Below are 23,246 nucleotides of genomic sequence, written 5' to 3'. Positions count from 1 at the left end.
GTAGCCCTAATCCTAGGGTCGGATCTTATACTCCTCTTTTTGGATTTACATTTTTCCTCCTCCCACTCTTACTGTCTCTCTTCTCTCCACTCTGTACTTCCGAGCATAAACCCTAGCCCTCGCAGAGCGCGCAGTGAGAGACCAACCATGAATTGCTCGAGTAAATTTCTCTTATTTTACTCTTTTAACTATCTTATTTGTCTATGTATAACTTGTTTTGTGTGTGTATATCGTATTTCTGTTTTTCTGTGTATGTTTTGGCTTATCTGATGTGTTAGCTTGAATGGGGACCGTACAGTTTCCGGCGAGGTGCCGGAGGAACCCGTCGTCTCCAAGAGCTCTGGTCTTCTCTTCGAGAAGCGCTTAATTGAGCGCCACATCTCGGTGCGTATGTTTACTTATCACTGTACTGTATATCGTATGTGTGTACTTTAATCTTCATTTCGTGGTTCAGTAGTATGTATCTGATCCGAGGCATGTTTGGTTGCTGGAAAACTGTATGAGGAATAGGTGAAATTTTCTGATGGAAGGTGTTCGGATTCATGAGTGTCTACGTTCTTGTGAATAATAGAAATATTTGGTGAAAGTGTCTTGTTGCTATATAGTTTCTAGAAGACAAGACTTATTATCTTCTTGTGCAACTCTAAAAGTTTGCTCAAGTAAAGTCTTCAGAGTCTTGAATCTCTCATTGTAGTATAAGGTCTTAGTTGTATTGTTCAAGTTGGTGAAAATATGCAGGAGAGTTATAGTTCTTAGAGGAAAAAAATTGAATAATCCCTTAATTCAACTCAAATCAGCACTTTACAGGTATATAATCGACAAACCTCTACTTACTGTTATTAAGAGATGGTATAAAGTTTTTTCAAGCAGAACAGGATTTTGTTTTCTGAATTCCTTGCTTTGTTACTAAAGTCTTAGTCGAAATGCTGAAATTGGTCAAATTATTAATTACTTACTGGAAAAATATTGAGGTAATAATCTATACTCATGTGCCATAGGATATTGAGGTAATAATCTGTACACATTATATGACTCTTTCAGTGCTGTAAATAGTTCAGTAGGAACATCAAATTTGGTGAAAATATGTTTAGATTGTAGTTTTATGAGTAATAACATCTGGATGATCTTTTAATTCATCTCAATGAATTTCCGTTGAGGTGATATTTTCAACCCTTAAACTGATAATTATCATCTTAGTTTCTTTTTATATCTTCCCTGGAGCATAAAGGACCTACCCTGGATTTCAGTATTTTGAAGTATTGACCTAATATACAATGTCTTTTGGATTCTGCTATTGTTTTTTGATTGTGCTAGTAATTCTATCTGTTATGAAGACACACTGTTTATGATTCTCTTAGGATTATGGAAAATGTCCTATTACTGGAGAGCCCTTGACAATGGATGATATTGTTCCAGTCAAGACCGGAAAGGTATGCAGTTTGCTGAATAATCTAATATTCTGGGATTGACAATTGGCCCTTTTGTTGTTTGCGCCAGTGAATACATATCCTTTCTTTTGAAATTTTAATGAAGAGATTTAGAGCTTCATCATTCTATGCAGATAGTGAAGCCACGACCGGTGCAGGCTGCAAGTATTCCTGGAATGCTGGGAATGTTTCAGATTGTATGTGCTACTGTTACTTAGCTTCTTTGCTACTATTTTATATTTATCCTGAACAACATTGCAATTGTGATGTACTGTCAGAATTTCTTTTTCAAATGTCATTATGAAAGGCAGAAATACTGAAAAAAATTGGTTTATACAGTTCTCTTCTGCTTCCCCTTTGATGTGCATGTTTATTGTCTATCTGAGGCGGACTTTGTGTCTCGCTACCTTCCGTTTTTGTTGATTTTCATTAGATTTTCAGTTGGATAATAACCTGTGTGCTTTAACACCAAATCTTTATTATTTTGGAGAAGGTATAAGAGGCAAAGACTAACTGCAAAAGATTTTCTTTTTTACCTACTCTAAACTTAGGCAATTTTGGTTGCATAGAAAAAACAAGAGTTATACACTGCCCGAAATTTTGCATTTCAAATATTTGTGCATGCGTTGATCAATGACTTGTAGTTTATGATTTGGGAAACTTTGTAGAGTTGAATAATTTCGTTGGTTTTTCAACACTATTCTTTTGTAGCAAAATGTCAATTTTTAATCACTCGTTTGAGTTTGTTCATGGCAGACAGGCAATTTGCTTGTAGCTTTCATCTTTCAATTATCTTCTGGGTTTATTTCTTTTAGTTTATCTACACCCTTTAGCTGGTTAGAGGTCTAGGGATTAATGGTTTTCTCGAATCAAATCCTAGTTTTATTCATTAAATCCCTTCCTTTAACTTTTTTCGTCCAAAATATTCCAACACATCAGATTGAAAGAAGTAAAATTGGGGATCTCTTTAGTTGATACCTCCATATTCCTCCTTTTTCTCTATGGACTAGGAATGGGATGGTTTGATGCTATCAAATTTTGCACTGGAGCAACAATTGCATACTGCCAGGCAAGAGTTAAGTCATGCCTTATATCAGGTACTCATGAGTGATTTGTTGCTCTGTGACTTCTAATCTTTCTAATTTGGGGTGTTATTCTATGGTTACGAACTTTTTGCTGTCCATTGCAGCATGATGCTGCTTGTCGTGTTATTGCAAGGCTGAAGAAGGAAAGGGACGAGGCAAGGGCGTTATTAGCGCAAGCTGAAAGACAGATACCCATGTCAGTAGCAGCGCCAAATGCAGTCACTGATGCTGCTCTAAGCAATGGGAAAAGAGGTTCTTGACTTTTGTATATATAAACTCATTCTTTGCTAAGTTCTTGTGCAGGATGTTAATTCGTGGGATCATTATTCTTGCAGCTGCCGACAATGATGAGTTGGATCCGAATGGGAAAAGAATTCGTCCTGGAATCTCAAGTACTATCATTTCTGAGCTTACAGATTGTAATACTGTCCTTTCACAACAAAGGAAAAAGCGACAGGTAAAGTCAGCAGTAATGTAGTATTGCATCTCTAGATGAAATAGGGGCTGCTTTGAACTCTAATTTTGGCATTTAAACGTGACGAATAATCCTAATTGCTTTAATATATATGTACTCTACCAGATACCTTCAACACTGGCTCCTGTTGATGCTGTTGAGAGATACACTCAGCTCACTGTAAATCCTCTTCATCGGACCAACAAACCTGGCATACTGTCTTTGGACATCCTGTACTCCAAGGTATGGAAAGTTTTCTCTTGCTTCACTCATTTATTCATCTCTTTAATGGTTTTTCACCAAGTGAACATTCTGATCCTCACCCATAGAAATTTAAGTCTGAATTTTTCATCTATTTCCAAAACATATTTGGTTCAAAACCACTTGAGAACTCATGTTCTGATATGGACTCTGGACCATAATTTATAATTTGGGTATTGACTCAGGTCTGGATGTTCACCTATAAATTATTGGCCTTCAAATATTTTCAAGTTGATTCATGCGGGGATGTGGGTTTCCTTTATTATTGACAGTATGGTTTTTCTTTGTTCTGTCTGCCAAAATTTACAAAAACCGAAAAAAAAAAAAAAAGAGAATACAAGAGAAGGACGATTTTCCATCTTCTAAAATGCTTTATTGTCTGACTCCTGTAAAGAGCAAAACAAATTGATTTTGTTGATAAAATACCTTCAAGGAACAAGGTTTTTTCTGGTTGAAGTTATATTGTTTTCACAAGCTTGATATTTTGAGTTAAGTCTGTCTATTTACTTTGATTATGAGAGCTCATTGTGGTAGTATACAGTGTGGGATACAACTGAGGAATGACAAAATATAGGTTGATGTCATGATGATCACTAAGTAGGGGAGGGCATTGCTGTTTTCCTTTATTTGCTGGTTCGGTCAGATATCCTTTCAGTTCTTTTTCTTTGTCGTTTTTCAAATTTAATAGACAAGCGGTCCTCAAATGAACGTAGCTGTATTCTGATCAATATTTCTTTTTTGAGATATAATTGATAAAATTTAACGGCCTGAACTGCACCTCTAATGAGTCGGTATTATCTTGTATTATTGGTGTCTGTGCTTTGATAATCTGAGCATTCGGAAAGGGACACAGTGAGGATTTGGTGCACAGTTATGTTACTTCATAATTGATATGAGGTTTTCAGTGGGCAGAAAAGGCATTGCTGATCAATTGTAAATGCCATTTCATTTGTTCTGAACTATGTGTTCACTAGCTTGTGTTGCACTGACTGTTGGCCAATTCTTGTAGATGACCAAAACTTCTATTGAATTCACCTTTACGATGTTAAGTAGCTCCATAAAGGTTAATTAACTATTGTTTTGGAACAATTAGATATCACATTTCTTGTCTTGCTTCTTCTTTTTATGTCTTTCAGGACATCATTGCCACTGCTGGGGCTGATTCAAATGCTGTAGTTTTTGATAGACCTTCAGGTCAAGTAGTATCTACTCTTAGTGGTCATTCAAAGAAGGTCAGCTAACTTTGGCATTTTCCTACATCTTTCAGTTCATGTTTCCCGCTGATAATTTTTGACTTCTGCTTTCTAATAGAAGATGGCTGTCATTTTTCTGTACTTGTGTAGGTTACAAGTGTCAAATTTGCCGCAGAGGGTGAATTAGTAGTTACTGGCTCTGCTGATAAGGTGCTTAATACTCCTTATAAGAACTTCCTTGCAAATTTGTTGCTTATATGATCATTATGTTGGCAAAACCTTGGTATGTCTCTTCTCTTTCTCTTTTCCTGGTTAACTCTAATTTTCTTTTCCTGGTTAACTCTAATTTTCTTACAGAAGTGAGTTACTGCATTATAGTGTGTGCTTGTAGTCTAATGGTTAATTGAAACTAGGTAAGCTTTATTGGGCCTAATGAGTTTGAAAATAGCTCCTTTTCTTGAATATTGGGGCTCTTTTGATTTGTAAATTGGTTATCTCTCTGCTTACAGATGGAAATTGAACCCTTGGTTCTCAGAAGTGTCTTTCTTTCCAAATAATGTAAACAAAAAGAGCATTTTTTTTTTGGGGTTCTGGATTTATTTTCAGAATCTAAATTGTGCCTGAGGAGTATATGTTTGTGCTGATCGACGAATGACAATTTGGAACTTTGTGAATTAGACATCAATTCATAAGTTAATCTTCACTTTTTCTTAGTTCAACAAATGCATCAAGTACTCTGGGTTCAGGAATCACATGATCCTTACTGTTGTCTTGTACTAGTTTGATGCATCTTGGGATTTGTCAATTCACAAACTGTTTTTTTTTTTTTTTACCGTACTTCAGCCTTTAGTTTTCAAATAGACTGGTGTAGGTTGAAGGTACACCTCTATTGAAGATGCTTTCCATCTGTACTGTTTATGTATTACCAATGCCTAAAATTAGTTGTGTGAAGCACATTTAATATATTATTCTGTTCTTCTACTTCTGTTTGCAATGAGTTTGTTGTTTTGCTGAAGTATATTATTCTGCTTTTTGCAGACAGTTCGTGTGTGGCGAGGATCTGAAGATGGTAATTATGAATGCAGGCACGTTTTGAAGGATCATACTGCTGAGGTAGTTCATTTATGTGCTATGTATGAATTTGTATCTGTTATGACTTGCATCGGGCTTCTCTTAGGTACCTACTTTTACCTGTGTCAAACACAATGCTGTGGATAGGGTCATTTGAGTCATTTGGTTTTTGTCTTCTAAGTTTGCCAAGCCATTTCCTTTATACATATTTGATCTAAGTTAGCTGAAGAAGATGATGATTTGAGATTCTCCTTTTGTCCACTCATTCAATAGCAGGAAATATTAAGAATTTATATGCACTTTTAGAAAATGGAGTGGTTACCACAATCAAACTCATATATGACCTTTATTACTCAGCTTGGTGATACGTAACATCTTTACGATCTTGTATTTTGTATTTGTGACATGATTTGATTAGGATGCGTTATTGTATGACAGGTGCAAGCTGTTACAGTCCATGCAACCAATAATTACTTTGTCACTGCTTCGCTTGATAACACGTGGTGCTTCTATGAGCTTGCTTCTGGTTTATGCCTCACTCAGGTTCTAGCCCTGTGTTTATGTTGGATGAAATGCAAACCACTTCAAGTTTGATTTGGACTTTTGTTTCTGGTTTTGTTAATTTGTAAGGTCTTTGCAGGTTGAGGACACTTCAGGATCTTCTGAGGGCTACACATCTGCAGCTTTTCATCCGGATGGTCTGATCCTCGGAACGGGTACCTCCGGGGCTCTGGTTAAGATTTGGGATGTGAAAAGTCAGGTGCAGACCCTTTTATTTAATTTTTGAATTCACTTAATGTCTTAACCCTTCTATTTTTTTTTTTGGATTCTTCAAGTTGTATGAGTCATTGGCAATGTGCAGGCAAACGTTGCGAGATTTGATGGACATATTGGGGCAGTGACTGCCATTTCATTTTCAGAGAATGGTTACTTTTTGGCGGTAAGTTTTCCTCCATAGGTATGGTGAACAAACTGATCAGTTCAAGTTTTTCCAAAATATGATAATTATATTTGATCTTTCAGACTGCTGCTCAAGATGGTGTTAAGCTTTGGGATCTGCGCAGATTGAAAAACTTTAGGACTTTTGCTCCTTATGATGAAAATACACCTACGCAATCAGGTATAATTACATGGTACACTCTGATTTTGTAATATCTTTGAGACAAACTGGATGGTGCTTTTACACTCGTTCATTTGTGGCCATTCCAACTAATTGCTTTATTAGATTGTAAAATAAAGGAAATCAGAACTGTCTGTTTGGTTGACAAATATAATCAATTCCATCAGCTGTTTAACACATGGACACTTTTGTCTCCTAATACCTCATATACTTTCTCGATTTTGCAGTGGAATTTGACCATAGTGGTAGTTACCTGGCACTAGGAGGCTCAGATATAAGGTAATCTTTTGAGTTACCAAGTGATCTTTTGTTAAGCTTTGATCTACTGAGCTCCCCCCCCCCCCCCCCCACACGCCTGCAGAGGGGTAAACCCCCAACTGCTACCAGCTCATCTACTTTGTAATTGATATGAATTCTTGAAGTGGTGACCGTCATCATTAATCATTAATTTGTTATGATTCTTATTCTTATATTCATGGTACATTACAGAGTTTATCAAGTTGCCAATGTCAAATCTGAATGGAATTGCATCAAAACATTCCCCGACTTGTCTGGAACAGGTAGACTTCCCCATCCTCCACTCAACTGCATGAATATGTTCATAAGCCTGCAAGAAGATACTTTTAGGCATGGAGTTTCTCTGCGGAGACGTGTATTTTTTCACCACAAATGTCCTTGATACTGCCTTTATTAGTTTTCTTCTTGTTGCCTGTGGGCCTACTGGCTCAAGCTATACAATATAATGTGACTTCTGCTGATGTAGGTAAAGCAACTTGTATCAAATTTGGTCCCGATGCAAAGTACATAGCTGTTGGATCGATGGACAGAAACCTTAGAATATTTGGGCTGCCTGAAGATGGTGGTGCATTGGAGTCTTGAAGCAATATTAGGTAAACCTAATGGCCATTCTTGATGCTGCAATTGCCATGGCGCATGTAGTGAGCTGAACAAAGATGAGATGTGTGTAATTCTATGAGGTTCTTGGATTAATCGGCAAAATCCCGAAATTTGGGGTGGGGAGCTAGAATACGACAGACTTTACGTGGCATTTTCATTTTGCAATGAACCAACCAGAAAAAAAATTGTATGTTTAGAATATGAAATGAAAGGAGTGGTTATTTTTGTGTAAGATTATTCCATTAACATGTAAGAGAAGTAAATTATTGACAACTGTAGGATCTGCTTTCTATGAAGTGCTTCCAGATCTCCAATGCTTTTTTCTCTCTGGATATGGCAGCAAGAACTTGTAAGTTGTCAATGAGCTATAATCGGGCATTGATCCAGAAGCGTATGACGCCATTGTGGATATGAGGTATTGTACCGATGAACTCCCACAATGAGACCTTGGGCCAATCTAAGAGGTTTGCATAAACCCCTTTACTCTACGATGGTGGAACCCATGGTGGGATGGACATCTTACTAATTACGTTAATCAGAGCCGTATGATGACTTGTGATAATTTTACGAGCAACTTCATTTCCTTTACTGGGAATCTTCTTCATTTCTGACTAACAAAATTCATATTCTTTTCTGAAGAAATATGCAGCAAATAGGAACAGTGAAGAAAGCCATTTGAGATTTCACGAATCTTATATATTGAGTAATTAATCTTATATTGAACAAAAAAAAAAGCTACAAGTGTTTAAAAAGCCACCACCAAAAACTAACTCTGTACCTATCCTTAATAAACCGTGTATACATTTTTGTGTAACCAACTAATAAACTTAAGGCCGTTGAGTCCCTCCAAGCGGTGCACTGGCGATGTTCGACTTATCATTTTTATATCAAAGTATGGCTAAACTTGGAAGCAACTTTTTATCTTGTAGTATATCAAGTCACACTACCATCATCTTGGGCCAGTGATTAAGGGTTGAACATTGAGGTTATGAATCCTTAGTAAAATGTTTGGTGGGACTTAAATTTAAATTCTGTTTTTTTTTTTTTTTTTATCATATGGGTACGGGTACAAGTACGGGCACGTATGCAATCTCTGTGTACTCTTGCTTTCTCATTCTTGTTACGAAAATTTTAAACAAAAAATCAAGCCATGAAAAGAAAAAGCAAACAACAAAAGTTATAGGATAATATTACATTAACACCCAATCAATTTTAGATCAGAAAGTGCTTGTGCAAAGTTTTGTCAATGAATAAGATGCGTACTTATAATTACAATTATAATTTTAAAAGATATATTTATAATTTTGTAAAAAAGGATGAAAATTTTTATAATTAGACTTAATCTCGTGGGATGCAATTGGAATTTTAACCAAAGTTATAAGAAACTGAAATGGCTTCCAAGCACTCTTAAAACTGTGCATTGCTTGGACTTCATTGTTATTCCCCCAAAAGGCGCGTGGGGTTTGGATTTTATGTACTTGGCGCCAGGTACCAACATTCACACACCATAAAACTGCTCTCTCTCTCTCTCTCTGTCTGTGTGAGTTCTATTGAAAGGAAAACGTGACAATTACTTGCTTTATTACTGATTAATTATTGTCACTCTGTTTGATTATGTTTTCCTTAATTCTTTATTGGGGAAAAAAATTATCTGTTTGAATGTATTTATTGCAATGGTTTCTTCTGTAATTAGGGAGGCATTATTAGTCGATGAAGTCATAAGAAGGGTGTCCGGAAATCCTCCTACACTCGGAGAGTTTTCTTCAATGGCGGCCGCAGCTTCATCATCAAACTCCGTTGCCAACTCCCAGTCCTCAACCAATCACTCTCCTTTAGTCAAACATGAACAACCACAGGTTCACTTTTTTTCGGCTTTTAATTCACACTCACACATACACACACGAAGAGAGAGAGGGAGAGGGAGAGGGAGAGAGAGACAAGATTCTAACAAAGTACCCATCTTTTTCTTGGATTCTTTGTGGTTTATGTGATCAGAACTCTGGTGAGTTTTGCCTTCTTTTTGACTGTTTTTGGGTTTTTAAAGGATGTCTCAAGTGAAATCATGGATTCTAAGGAGGTGAAAACAGAACCCATGGAAGATTCTAAGGAGGTGAAAAGAGAACCCGTGGAAGAATCAATTTAGTGAGTTCTTGCTTCTTCTTTCTATAAAAATTCAATCTTTTTCTTCTGGAGCACATCTTTTTATGATTCTGCCAATTTTTGTTCAATGAGATATATGCGAGGTGATTTTGGGTTAGAAATTTTGTCTGCATGTCCTGCATTTTGTACTTCATTAATTCCATGTGAAAATGAAAATTGTTGGTTTCAGGTGTTTTTACTTTGTGGGATTTGTTTGGACTTCCTTTTACTTCTTCAGAGATATATCTTAGTTTTACAAGGAGATGTGGAGATCAACTGTGAAATGATTTATTCAAAGAAGCCTTCGTTTAAAGGATTTTTGAACTGCTTACGTTCCCGCCCACCTACATGTTTTAGTGAATTGAATTATCGTCTTGTTGAAAGTTTCAATTGTTGAAGGAAACTTTAAGGTTGAAATGAATACGTCTGTTCTTTCTTGTCTTTGTGAAAGGTTAGTATTCGACATAGTGGCTTTGAATAACAAGGAACGTAACAGAAGTAAATAGTTTAACGAACTGAATAGATGATCTTGCATATGATTAACAGAGAAAACAAGGCCTCACCTGTTTTTAGTGAAACTCTTGTTGAATCTTGCATTTATTAGCTACTGCTATACATATATGAGCATAGTGCATGGATCTGGTGCAGCATTTTTGGCATGTTTTAACTCCAAATAACTGTTTGTTTGTGCAACACGCCACGTTTAAAGTATTTACTGATTTAGGTAAATTTCAGTAGATCGCCTTTTAAGTATCGCTTACCAACTTGCTAAATTGTTATTTAGTGTATAATTATTGGTGTTAGCATTTATTATGCATGCGGTAAGAAAAGTGTTAGCTCACATGTTATCTAACAGTAAAGCAAAAGAAACCGGAATTCTCTTTTTTCTGACCTCTTTGTTTTTACATAAGATGTGCCATGGATTGTGGATGTGAACCCTGCGTTGAGCATGGCGTACTAATTCTAAGTATGATCTGTTATAGATCTATAAGGAACCCAATACGATTTGGTTTTTCATGAACTGGGTGAGGATCAAATTTTTTCTGTTTGCCAGAGAATTAGAAGATAGTGCGACCAATATAATACTCTTGAGCAAGATTCGTCCTTTCATGTGTCCATCCATCTATCTGTCTTTCTATTTATCTACCTATCCGGATGCATATCATGAGTCATACATGCCCATCATCATTTCCCAAACATGTGCTTGGGTCAATTATCTCTTGTATACTCATCATTGTAAAAATGTTGAAGTATGTGAATTATCTTTGCCCCATATATATATATATATATATATATATATATCTCTGAAGTAAAGAGTTCCATTCCAGTTAACAAATTGCATTTTCGTGATTATAAGATCAAGTTTGACTGTGTAACGAGTTTAGAAATTCATAGTTAGATTTGATAGTTAAATCTTTTGATACTTATCAGATATGTTTTTGCACTCTCCGGAGATTATAAAACCTTCAATAGTTCTTTTTTTGTTTAATGTTAAATAGCAATTGAAATACCTCGTGGAACACCTACCCTAGAAGTTGCCTTGAAATTTGGGAGTGTGCACAGTGGGATCTCATTTCCTGCCTCTTACTGCACTATTATAACTGCTTCACCAAATAAGCATTTATGCTTTACTTCGTGTTGCATTAAATACACCACAGGAGACTACAAACACACTGCCCCTATTAACAGCCGAATGTGATGAATATTTTTGCTTGATTGTCTATACAGATTGAAATTTTATGGCTTAAGTTGTGGTATTTTTTGAGGTTGATGATATGTTCATCTTCTGATGCTTTTTGCAGAAATCAAATGTGTCTAGTTTCCCAGCGAAGGAAATTTTTTTGGATAAGAACACTGTACCACAGCTATTAAATCATGCTTTTATGAGCCAACCACATTATAGCTTCTATGGTTTGGTATTCTGTAATAGGGCATTATCCAGCTCCTCCATCACCGGCACTTTTAGGATATAAGTTTCCTTATTTTGGTTGTCCTATTATTAGAATTAGTTGGCAGTTTATGCAAGGCATAATAGCGAACCATACTCAGGAATTGTAATCTGGAGTGGATCCAAGAAGATGCATGCTAACTAAAGATAAGAGTTATGACGTTGATGCAAATGATAATTTCTGAAGGGATTGATGATTCAGAATTGTTAGTACTCCAGTCTAAGGCCAGTAAAAGCAGCTCTATTTTCAAGACTTAGTGAAGTGCTTCCAGAAAAATATACTATGCGGGAACTTATCAGAAACAATATAGTGTCAGAGAGCCTGTTCAACTATTTATTTTTCCAGGGTGAACTTAGGACTACCTTTCGTGATTCTTCTTAATTGCTTATCATAGGCAAAGTAATAGTTTTGTTTAATTATCCGAATTGGGTTGAGGATAGTCAGATCTGTTAACTCAACTGGGATTTGGTTTATTGATTCACCAAAAGATTGCTTATAATAACTATACTTCACATGTAAGCTAATGATATAAATCACGGCCCCTTTCTTTCATACCCCACTGAAGCTGTTTGATGCAAAATTGCACTTTTCCATTTTTGGATGGAACTGCTTAAGAAATCATTTGATACATCTCTAGTTTTAAGCAGTTGAATGCTTGACTGAGTTCTGAGACTTTCTAAATATGAAGACTAGATGCATTTATGTTGTGGTTCATTTCTACCTATGCACAATCGTAATCTGAACCTATACACTGAAGGTACTTTCAGCTTTTTTCTTGTCGCTGAATTTTCTTAATTGGTATTACTTATAAGCCTTTCCTTTAGTAAATCTTTGTCTTTCTGAAGTTAAGGAGTGGATGTTGCTCTTGTGCTGTTGCTTCACCCAAGTTGAAAGGAAACTTTGGCTATTGATCTAGTGAAATGATATCCCTTTGTTGGCCCAATGGATGTTTAACTTTTGAATGTCCATGTACAGAGCACTTCTTTGATTCGCATAGCCACATTCATGTAGCTGGGACCAAATATTTTTGCTAAAGGATTGTTTGGTTAATATTTCTACATTGTCATTAATAGTTGTGCACAGTCATTACTTTGGTTATTCTTACTTCATAATACTATATTTCTTACTAACAAAAAGAATTCTTGTTCCCCTCTGTAATGACAGCTGCCTTACCACTTCGATCAGTTTTCGCAAAATCTGACTGCAGAAATAACTGTAATCTACTGGAGGTTTGGTGTAATAGTCGATAGTCTTGGGGGTAAAAGCCACAATAACTTTCATTTTCCCATTTTATTGTATTCCCAATGTGCCATCATCGAACACCATGACTTACACACCAAATGAAGGTATATCCATACTTTTACGCAAACAATGGAGCACGTGCTCTCTGCATGTGAAGGACAAGTGTTTCTTGATGGATTTTGAAAATTTCCCTTTCTAGACCTTCTTGTGTTCATCCTTTCTAGGCAATTCTAGGGTATACATTAGAGTTTTTTCCTCTTCCTACCAGCCGCTGGTATTGATTAATCAACTTCTCTTCTGCCTTTTTATATAAACCAGGGCAAATCTTTGTTTTTATTAGCTGAACACGGTTTATGTTATTGATTTAATACTTTATATCCAGCAGTTGGTTCCATTTCTGTAAAAACATCATTTTCACCCCTCTTTGGGGATTACTTTCCATGGATCCGAATCTCCTATTCCAGTTATATCTCACTTTGTATTGGTTTCTTAAACATCCTCATTGAGTTTAATTGAATATTGGGTGTCAATTGGTCTTGAATTCTCTTCTAGCTTGGATCTCATACCTTGGTCTTGTTTTTCCAATTGGCTTGAAATGAGAAGGCAATAGACACTCTAAATTTTTACGTTAAAATCTCAAATCTTGCTGTGGGTATTTTGAAGAAAATCTGCTTGTCTTTTAGTTTTTAAGTCTGAAAGAGATTAGATCGCTTCAAAAAGTAAAAAGCTCCTAAATCTTGAAAATAAGATTATAAGTCAGCACCACTTTGCTATGCATTTTCTCGAATCATGGTGAGAGTACGACCTATGGCGGTTGCAGCTTTCAGATAATACTTTTGCATTCAGAAGTTACTCTCTTTGAAAATCTCCTATTGAAGGTGTCTAGAAACTGAAGTGTGTTGTGTTTTACATAGCTCGTTCCAGGCTGTAAAGTTGTATCTAACTGTATGCCATTTACATACTGGTACTTGATTTCTCCTATGTCATATTTAACCAAGTAGATGGTCTTATTAATTTATGTTCTTCATGTTTCTTAATCCTCTTGATTCATTTGTGGAGTTGACATGCTTTAAATTATCTTCATGGTTCTTCTGCAGCATTATGGATAGCAAAGAACATATTGAGAAATTCAAGAGGTACGAGGCTGAGTTTAAGCAATATTTGATGTCAAAGTATTTCTCGGACAAGACTATCTTTGGAGGTAAACATCTTTGCAAGTTATACTGGAACAAGGACTTGATTGTGCATGTAGTTTTGTCCTAAGATATAACACTAAATAATATAGGAAGCCAAAGGGTGAATCCTCAATACATATTGGAACAGGGCAATATGTTTTGAACAAAATCAACTCCATCTTCGACCCCTCAATGTGCGCACACACACACAAGAAAAGAAAAAAAGATTAAAAGGTTTCTTTGGTTTCCGTGGTTTTCTTCTGTCTTAATAAATTTTCCTGCATGTTGTGCGGAAATCATCTGCTCTTTGAGCCTCAAACTTAACCGATAAGTTTCTTTCGCACCTGAAGAGACAAAAAATATGGCCTTTTACCACTGATCTGCCACGTCCATTGATTATCATATTCTTGGTATTCTTTACTTCTTCTAATTGATGTTTCCCTGGAAATCTTCGCTAGGTTCGCTTAAATGTTGGAATATAACGGGTATAGCTATAAAATCAGTTCCAATGAGCAGACACAATAAGCAGATTGATAGGGTCAGTGTTAAAGGGAAACATGAATGCAGAGTCTGGTGAGGAAGGCCAACCTGCTCCATATCGTAATTGGGATTTCAGACCATACATGGTCTTTTGCTAAATGGTGTATCATCCCATTCGTAGTCCCTATCAATACCATAATATGGGTCCATCGCTATTCAAGCATTTGATTTTTTATTCTCATGAAACTCCATCTGCCCTCTTCTTTATCATCTCAACTGGTCTGCTGCTTTGGTAATAAGCCAAAAAGAATTTGGTGGTTGGAAATTTCAGCCCGTAACAAACATCGTAATCTTACAGCGGAACTGATGAAATTTGCCACTCTTGCAGGTAACATTTTTGATGTGAAAATGAATATAGATGGACAAAATATTACAGCTAGCAGGTATCGAAGGACTCTTAACACATCCCAAAACAATCTTTGTTGTTGAAATTGATTCATCTGCTAAGTTGTTTTGTTTTATGATGTAGGTTGCCTCCGTACCAGTCGTATCTCGATCCAGCTACTTTTGATGAAATGATCAGCAAAGGGTCAAGTTCTACCGCGGAAACTCCAACTCCTAGTACTTCAAACGGGAAGCCCGCGGCCTAAGGCAACTCCTCCTAACCTGTTCTTGATTTCACATAGATATTGTGTTTATGGGAGAATCCATAGAAAATACCACATATGGTTATTTAAGTATTTAATCTTTCGTCTTGTTGATTATGAGTATTTCGCGGACCACAGTGTTCTTGTTATTTATCTGAGCTTTTCTGTTTTTCGTATATGTGAAACGGTGGTGCATTGGCATAACATATTTACAAGCGTGTTTGTTGTGAATGTTACTAATCGATTATTGCTGCATGACATGAAAAATATGGTGCTTTCAGGCACCATATTGGAATTAAAAAAGTTGCCAGTCAATAGATCTTTTGATTATCGTCCAACAATCATCTTTTGGCAGTTCTTCTGAACTCTTGTTCAAATTCCTGGTGTATGCCAAATTCTTGCTTCAGAAAAATCCAGTTATGTCTCTCTCTCTCTCTCTCTCTCACACACACACACACACACACAAACCCGATCCCAATGTATTGTGATAGAAAGTCTGCTTGATACTAGCATTAATTTTTTCAAACAAAAATCATTCTACATGTGTTCATAAGATCTCTTCAGTTTGTCGCTCTACAATTAGTGTTTGTTCATCCTGTATCTTATCTTTTCACATATACATCAATTCGCAAGAATTATGCAACATAATCCAGACTTAAATTTACAACATATTTCAAGACAGTTTAATATTTTGACCATTCTTTTCTCGCATCTTAAGTTAAATTTGACGACAAATTTCCTGTATTTTACACACTAAATACCAAGGTTAAGTTTTACAATTCAATTGAAGCGATATCGCTACACACACGATGGATTCCCCTCTATAAAGAAAAGAGGGCACTACCTTCAAACTTCACACTAACAATGAAAAATGAAAGAATTGGACCAATCAATATTATCAGCATATGGCAAATTAAATCCTAAAGATGAAGTCTTGCTTCAGGTATGGTACTGGGAAGCGTGTGCGAAACCCCAAAGCTGCAATTAGGAGAAAAGGAGCAAAAACCATGTTAGAGAACATTCAACGAAGAACTAGAAGAAACAGTGAAGGGCACAGTTTGAAAGAGTAGATCAACTAATCTATTCATTATACGGGACTCTTCCATTTTCTGGTGCCATGAGATGTGCCCAAAGGAACAGTTCTATTATGCAGGATTGAAATCTTCAGGTGATTTATAGTGACGATTACGTGAGAAAACACGATCTAAAACTTCAGGAGGAACAGTACTGTTAACAAATGGAGGCAACAGAAGTCATAATACTACTTGGTTTTCTGAAATAGGGCAAGTCCCCCGTGAAACTTCCAAGTTATTAGGCAAATAAGAGTATGATCATATTTATCTCATGAGATGCATAAAGTACTAAAATCAGGTTATTAGGCAAATAATCAGTACCTCTACATTCTTTAATTCAAACTCTTGACCATGAGCCAAACACGAGTTGCCAAATGTTTCAGACGGTCCACTGGTCCCAGATAATCTTGATAGAGAAGCAAACAAGGTCAGAAAATCTGTTTACTCCACGGATAACATTAATATAATCCAGGTAATTTTGCAATGTCTTGAAAAGAACTTACAGGTCTTCATTCAAACATAAAGCAAAGTTTGCACCTCCTCCGAAAGCAAGCAAGTTGTTCAAGCACATATAGAAGTATCTGTTGGCACCTATTCAAGTAATATGGAAAATATTAGCCTGTTAGCTCATATCTAAAATCTCCAATACTACTTCCAATTTTAACTTCCTAGTCTAATGTGACAGTGAAATTATTATTCCCTCATCAAGTCTTCAACAACCCAACACAAAAATGATGACAGACACAAAGGGAAAACAAGGACATCCTTCTTTTAGCATCTGAATACGTGTAACTGGTGTCACACAGTTGAGCAGTTAAATCAAACCACTTATAGAAGATTCATTAGTAGCACAAGGTCACAAGGGTCAAATGGTTCAGCTTAGCAAATTAAGATATCCTTTCTTTAGAATTTTATAAACACTTTCAATTCTTTAAGTCACAAAAATCATTAATTGGTTCCACTCAATTTGGGATTAGCAAACAGGCTAGCTCTCCATTTCCCAATTTTCGTCCGAAGCGGTTGTAAGTGCAAATAAGATGCTTGCAGTGACCACCATATGTCAGGGGTGGTGTTAACACCATAACAACTTTCCTCGTGCCAGAGTGAATTTCATGAATTGACAATTTTGCTCTTCTTGCCAAATTTTCATCTTAGGCATCCTCATTCCCTAGGGATCATCGTATATCACTCCTATTTCTATCAGTTGGTTGAGTTTTTTTTCTTTTTTTTTGCAAATTGGAAGTTTGGAGAACTGAAAATCAAACATCCTTGGAGAAATTGTTATGAGGAACTGAGCTAACAGACAAATTTGAAGCTTCAGCAAGACAAGATTGCACTTTCAGGCCCATACAATAAGGGGGTTTGCACTGTAGTCTCGAGCTTTATGGGATTAAATATGTTTAGCCCATAAAGCTCGGGATTACATCTGCAAACCCTTTCTTGTATGGGACGAAAGTGCAATTTTGCCCTTCAGCAAATATGCTGAAAGGCTAAAATTGACAATCAATCTACATTTTCTCTGGCAGGAGCACAATGACCTGGCATTATCACCAACAATATGTAAGTGGTTTCAGTCTAAGGTATGCCACACCATGCAAAGTTATCGTCATCCCTAGACAAAAAACCACTCAAACCAAAAAGTGTTTCTAGTAGCCTTTTTTAGCTTATAAACAACAAAAGCTAACTTAACCTGGAAATAGTTTGAAACAGAAACCTAGTCTAACCTTCTTCAGAGCAGCGTTAATATAAACGTGTAGCCAAAGATACATGTATGTTCAAGAGAACTTGATGCTTAAGTTACTCCTGAAATGGGATTTATAAGGGGAAGCTAATGATCTTGAGAATTGCAACCAAGATCTGTTAACCAACTATTCACTTTTTATGTTCAATGAGATTCCTCCGCAAAGATGTCTAGCATTTTAGCAGGAAACATGCTGAACAAGAATCAGGTCTGGCCCGTTTAATAGATAATTTATGCTTAAAGAGTAGATCTCAGATAGGGTTTATTATCAATGAGAATCTACTGACTCCCATGAACGCCATCCAAGATCTCTTTAGGTATTAGTTCCAAGTTTTTGTTCAAAGAAAAATCCAAATAGTCTGCATATGCTCAAGAGGCATATCAATGGAAATTACTTGGTTGTGGAATGGGGTCCTCATCCTCACCTCTCAGTTTCATGAACATAAGCACAAATTCAGATCTAATACCCCTTCAAGCGAAAAACAGGAAAATGATCTGCAGGTATGCTTATCTGTATAGTTCTTACCAGTTGCTTTGAATAGTCTTGGTTCACCACATATGGTTGTGAAAACAAAAGTTTGATTTGTTCCCTGTCAAATAGGTCACTAAGTCGTTAACAAACTGAAACTAGTCCAAAGTACCAAGTATAAATGGCAAAGGATGTCATAATTACTTGTAATTTTCAAAATCATTTCAAGCTAGGAGAAGGATTGACATACTTGATATTTCCATACTGCAGTAGGCTTAAGGGGACAATCAAGCAAACCACCAAATACAGCACCTTGCATATCACCAGTAATCTGCATGCAAAAGAGGACTTAGTCTTGACAATAGTCATCTTGTCACCTGCTAAAGTTGTAATGTCATAGCGATGGCTTACCAAAAGACAAGGACCAGGAAGATCAGCGCTCTTCCGGATGAGTGTGCGTAATGATATACCATGTCTTATTGAACTGCTCTTTTTTCAATTAGATTAGGAACATACATCAATATCTAATTATGGAACCACAGAATTAAAAATTCGAGCCAACATTTTAATCACTCTTACCTGTACAACAATACCCATTGGCAACCTTTCACAATATTAGGAAGGGATGGCTTCAGAAACTGATATAACTCTGGAGAAATGAAAAGAGATTCATCGCGGAGGCAAGGCATGGACTGGCTAAAACTATGTGGAATAGATGCTATATTGCCAATGCTACTAGTGCTTCTCCCAGAGCCAGGTTCTTGACTTTCCTGATGGCTATTGGATGATTTGTAATTCTGACTTGGGCTCTCTGTAGTGTCAGGCTCTCCATTTTCTTCATGAGACTTAATCATAGCTCGGTCATCATGCTCATGACCAGATTCTGTAAATCCATACAAGGGTTTATCTTTCCGCAAGAAACTTTTACTTCTCCATTTCAACGAAAGTGATCCAATAGGTTTGACACCATTGTAGTTTGCACTTTGTCTCAACCAATCTAAACTAGCTGAGGGGAGTCGGGACACCATAGAAGACAGAGACTTTGCATGTTCTGCAAATGGCCTGGCCTACACATATAGAAGTCTGGTGTTATAAGGACAGTCTACATAATAGACTATAGATATCAAAATCCATGTGATTTCAGAAATGAAGACCTATAGTCTTTGCATTATTGATCATGGACTGGATATCAATATAAGATAAGCCTTCATGGCATAACAGTAAATTCATGAGGTAATCCAATTATACTTTGCTAACCTTCTCTCTCTCTCTCTCTCTCTCTGTGTGTGTGTGTGTGTGTGCATATGTTATTCTAAATGCAGCCTGGGTAGACAGAAGACTTCACTGTATCCATTTCACACTAATTTCTCCATGCAAAAATCAATAGAGAGATTACAATCGAGTAATTCAAATTTCTGAATTCATACTCTAACATATAAGAAATGTAAATATGGTAAGAAAAAAATAAAGTCCTTCAACAAAAACAGCTAGGCAGACAAGCAGGGACCAAAAGGAGGATACTTTTTGTCTAACTAAGATATGCCTTGATATGAGAAGAAGAAAGAAAACACACTTTTTCTTACTTCTGCAACAAAAATATCACCTTTTGCAAATAAAGAGTTCAACTTCACCATCAGTGCATGACATTTCAAAATCCTTGCATACATCCAAAACCAAGAAGTAATACATAAAAGAAACCAAAGTTTACCAGGAGAAAATCACAAGTGTGCTTTTCCACTAGCAAATAACAATTTCTTCTTTCTCTTTAAAGTTTAAAATTAAAATAAAGAAAAAAATTACACATGAGTAATGTAGATACCATACGCATTAAAATCTGACGCCTAGTAAAATAGAGTTCTCCACTAAAACCACATTGAGAACAACAAACAAACATCATGAACATATCTTATAATCAGCATCTATACCAAAACAAACAAGGGCCGGAGTTGCTGTCTTCAAAATAAGCTATCATATTATTATAAAGGACAGAATTGTCATACTGTCATACTAGTTAGCTACTCATCTTGATCTGCCAAACAGAATTGGTTTCCCTCTTCTGATTGATTGCAGTGGGCCAAATAATTCTTCTAATAGGTGTTGTAAATTTAGTGGTGACTTGACTAAATATATTTATTTTCTAACAAGACGACATAGAGCCACTTCATCACTAAATAGTCCAGTACCAGAACCCCATTTTATCTTAGACCAGTTTAACCAAATGGAGTCGGACATTACTCGAAAAAGGAGGAAAGCATTGCCTTTTCAATTACAACCAAGCGGATGAGTTTTCTAGTTGGCTATGTGAATATAGCTCACAGTTTCTTCTATTTTTCTTTCTGTTTTCCTTTCATAAACAAACTGAATCCAACAAACGTCAGCTGGTTTGACTTCATCAAATCCATCACTAAATCAAAATTAGGTCAAAGTTACACAATCAGCATCGCACACTATAAATTACCCTAGACTATCACATCTAACCAAGCAAAAAACCATTCTCACAGCACATGGCATTGCATCAAAACACAAAGATCAAATTTTTACTGCCTGACCAAACACAAACATCCATAGCACTGCAACCCATTTTCGCAAAAGATCTCGAAACCAACTCGAAACATCAAATTCATGAATTTATCCACGGAAATAAGAAAAGGGATACCTCAGATTCTTGATCCGGCGTTGGAGAAGAGGGTGTAGCAGTAAAGAATCTTGACAGTTTCTTTGAAACTCTGTCTTTTATGTCATGCGTGATTTTCTCCTCCTTTATCATCTTCTTCTTCCTTGCGCTTCTCCTCTCCTCCTACTTTTCTTGATTCGGGGTTTGGTTTGAGTTCTACAGAAATTTCGAAAACCCCACGATACGGAGTTGTCACATAATTCAAGGTATACCATTGTCGCGTATATTTTGAGCCAAAAAAGCGTATAATTCCCATGTATTTATATATCTATGCATAAACATATATATATATATATATTTGTAAATATACATATAAAGAATGTATGTGTAATGCGTTATTTCAAAATTGGTAAAGATATTATTATAGCAAATCAAGTAATTTATTAACAAAATGTGCACATTAATTATATTGATGAGGGCAGTGAAATACCAACCTTGCGAATTTTGTATTGTTTAATTTACGAATTTTCTCTTCAGGTCTTGTCACCAATAAATTTGATCTCTACAAACTCATCTATCATCTATGAATGGATCTTAGCACTCTTCAATCTAATAATTCTTCATCCGTCCAAGAGAAGTCAATCAGTGTCTTCTTCAACATCCACACTTTAAATTCTAGAGTTGTTTGATAGTTTGTTACTAAACAGTATAATTTGAATTTGTGGGTTCTCTATTTATAATAGACTCACAGAGACTTATAATTCATTACAAACTCTTTTTTTTTTTGGACTATTTCATCTTATCAACTGATAATAAAATTTACTCAATATCTATCTCATCAATTGACTTATCAATAAAGCATATTAAAAGGTATCAAAACAATATATTATTATACTGGAAAAGCGGTAAAACTCTAATGTATTAATACATTTTACTTTATTTTAAATATACATAAATATATAATTAGATAATATTTTGGTTAAATTCAGGCCCATTCCTGAGGGTAGGCAACCTAGGGCTCAACCCTCAAGTGGACATCCAACCCAAAGTAGTGTACTATACATATATAAGAAAAAAAAAATTCTTGCTACTTTGAAGAAAAACTCATCGCGTTTTTTTTTTACATGGACTGAAAGATCAAGGAATAGACGAGAAATTCCCGCAGTGGTTTCCATCATGGGATAAACATTGATATCATATGACTTTTTATTCAGTATTTTTGTATAGCACCGTCTCAAATTCTCAATCGAACTTCTCGATCATAAGTTCATCACAGTATCCAACCCATCAAGGTACGCGGATTCTTCTAATCAAAGTAAGCGAGTGATGAAACTCAATCTAAATTTACTCATCAATGATGCTAATTTAAGTCATAGAACTTTGAATCTAATCTTGCCTCCACCCTCTTGCTGCTCTAATCTTGTCCCAGTTTGTTTGGTGCTGGAGTTTTTACTTGGATGGTGCTATATCATTTGACTTAAGGTTGCGTGTTACTTCCAAGTGTTACTTCTTACATTAGAGTTTGTAAGTTGAGCTAGTAATATTATTTAGTCGCTATCATATTGCTTCTTTTTCTTTTTTTTTTTTTTTTTTGATATATTGCATATTGTTTGTTAAGATATTAATCAGTTAAAATTATAATAAAGAAAGTTATGATCATGGATCAACTATTTTATATATGCCTCGTTAGGGAGCTTTTTTTTTCTTACTCGCCATAGGACCACCAAAATATCAAAAAGGATCCGTGGTTAATTTATAATCTAGTTATTAGATGGTAGTAGATGCCATAGAAAGTATAAGTATATCCTAAATATGCTTGCCCAATAATTATTAAATTAAATGTTTATAATTTAGGAAAGCAATTAATTAAATAATAAATATATTGTATTTATTATATAATTGATTTAATTTAATTAAATTTAAATTTAATTTAAATAAGAATTTGTTTTATGATATTTATGTACAGCAAATCCCATATAAATTCCTCAAATTTTCAAAGGTCACAACAAGCATTCATACACACACATTGATCCGGGTCGAAATATGCGATCTCGTGATTCGATCTCCACTCGAAGCGCCAATTCGTCCAAAACCAGATTTTGGGTTCCCTGAGAATGAAAACACGAACTGTGAGCTCGTCGGGCACGTCCCCGACAATGACCCTCCGACGCTCAAGTTAGGTTGGTCGAATGAAATAGGTTCGATCTAG

At 35.9% G+C, this 23,246-nt stretch overlaps 3 protein-coding genes across 4 annotated transcripts; 2 read left to right on the top strand and 1 right to left on the bottom strand.

Annotated features, from left to right (window-relative positions):
* LOC105171734 (pre-mRNA-processing factor 19) lies at positions 1-7,740 on the top strand. The gene is made up of 18 exons (XM_011092937.3): positions 1-160; positions 299-384; positions 1,359-1,430; positions 1,562-1,624; positions 2,438-2,524; positions 2,617-2,764; positions 2,848-2,969; positions 3,093-3,209; positions 4,364-4,459; positions 4,571-4,630; positions 5,459-5,533; positions 5,930-6,034; positions 6,132-6,251; positions 6,354-6,431; positions 6,515-6,611; positions 6,839-6,890; positions 7,101-7,171; positions 7,375-7,740. The coding sequence occupies exons 1-18, from the start codon at positions 148-150 to the stop codon at positions 7,488-7,490; spliced, it is 1,578 nt and encodes a 525-aa protein (XP_011091239.2). The 5' UTR covers positions 1-147; the 3' UTR covers positions 7,491-7,740.
* A 1,339-nt stretch (positions 7,741-9,079) lies between these two features.
* On the top strand, positions 9,080-15,316 carry LOC105171733 (uncharacterized). Its single transcript, XM_020697399.2, has 5 exons — positions 9,080-9,364; positions 9,553-9,650; positions 13,936-14,039; positions 14,882-14,936; positions 15,023-15,316. The coding sequence occupies exons 1-5, from the start codon at positions 9,182-9,184 to the stop codon at positions 15,141-15,143; spliced, it is 561 nt and encodes a 186-aa protein (XP_020553058.1). The 5' UTR covers positions 9,080-9,181; the 3' UTR covers positions 15,144-15,316.
* A 501-nt stretch (positions 15,317-15,817) lies between these two features.
* On the bottom strand, positions 15,818-21,340 carry LOC105171732 (uncharacterized). Of its 2 annotated transcripts, none has more exons than XM_011092934.3 (8): positions 21,080-21,340; positions 19,003-19,490; positions 18,835-18,907; positions 18,674-18,754; positions 18,481-18,544; positions 16,717-16,804; positions 16,535-16,619; positions 15,818-16,118 (listed from the first exon to the last, which is right to left on the bottom strand). In XM_011092934.3, the coding sequence occupies exons 1-8, from the start codon at positions 21,188-21,190 to the stop codon at positions 16,080-16,082; spliced, it is 1,029 nt and encodes a 342-aa protein (XP_011091236.2). In that variant the 5' UTR covers positions 21,191-21,340; the 3' UTR covers positions 15,818-16,079. The 2 variants fall into 2 exon arrangements, with proteins under 2 accessions (XP_011091236.2, XP_020553056.2); XM_020697397.2 differs by having other exon boundaries at positions 19,003-19,485; positions 21,080-21,338.
* Between the last annotated feature and the right edge of the window lie 1,906 nt (positions 21,341-23,246).

This window comes from Sesamum indicum, linkage group LG10 (assembly GCF_026168435.1).
Source record: "Sesamum indicum cultivar Baizhima isolate 11 linkage group LG10, ASM2616843v1, whole genome shotgun sequence".
Taxonomy (NCBI): Eukaryota; Viridiplantae; Streptophyta; class Magnoliopsida; order Lamiales; family Pedaliaceae; genus Sesamum; species Sesamum indicum.
This window is presented reverse-complemented; position numbering and strand designations above follow the sequence as displayed.

Excerpts from the sequence above, each read along its gene's own strand:
- LOC105171734 (XM_011092937.3), top strand. Across the intron at positions 2,970-3,092 it reads AACAAAGGAAAAAGCGACAG|ATACCTTCAACACTGGCTCC; the intron begins GTAAAGTCAGCA and ends GTACTCTACCAG. Across the intron at positions 3,210-4,363 it reads TGGACATCCTGTACTCCAAG|GACATCATTGCCACTGCTGG; the intron begins GTATGGAAAGTT and ends TATGTCTTTCAG.
- LOC105171733 (XM_020697399.2), top strand. The coding sequence starts at position 9,182 with ATGGTTTCTTCTGTAATTAGGGAGGCATTATTAGTCGATGAAGTCATA. Across the intron at positions 14,040-14,881 it reads GGACAAGACTATCTTTGGAG|GTAACATTTTTGATGTGAAA; the intron begins GTAAACATCTTT and ends CCACTCTTGCAG. Across the intron at positions 14,937-15,022 it reads CAAAATATTACAGCTAGCAG|GTTGCCTCCGTACCAGTCGT; the intron begins GTATCGAAGGAC and ends TTTATGATGTAG.
- LOC105171732 (XM_011092934.3), bottom strand. The coding sequence starts at position 21,190 with ATGATAAAGGAGGAGAAAATCACGCATGACATAAAAGACAGAGTTTCA. Across the intron at positions 18,908-19,002 it reads CAATGGGTATTGTTGTACAG|TTCAATAAGACATGGTATAT; the intron begins GTAAGAGTGATT and ends AAAAAAGAGCAG. Across the intron at positions 16,805-18,480 it reads AAGACTATTCAAAGCAACTG|GTGCCAACAGATACTTCTAT; the intron begins GTAAGAACTATA and ends TTACTTGAATAG.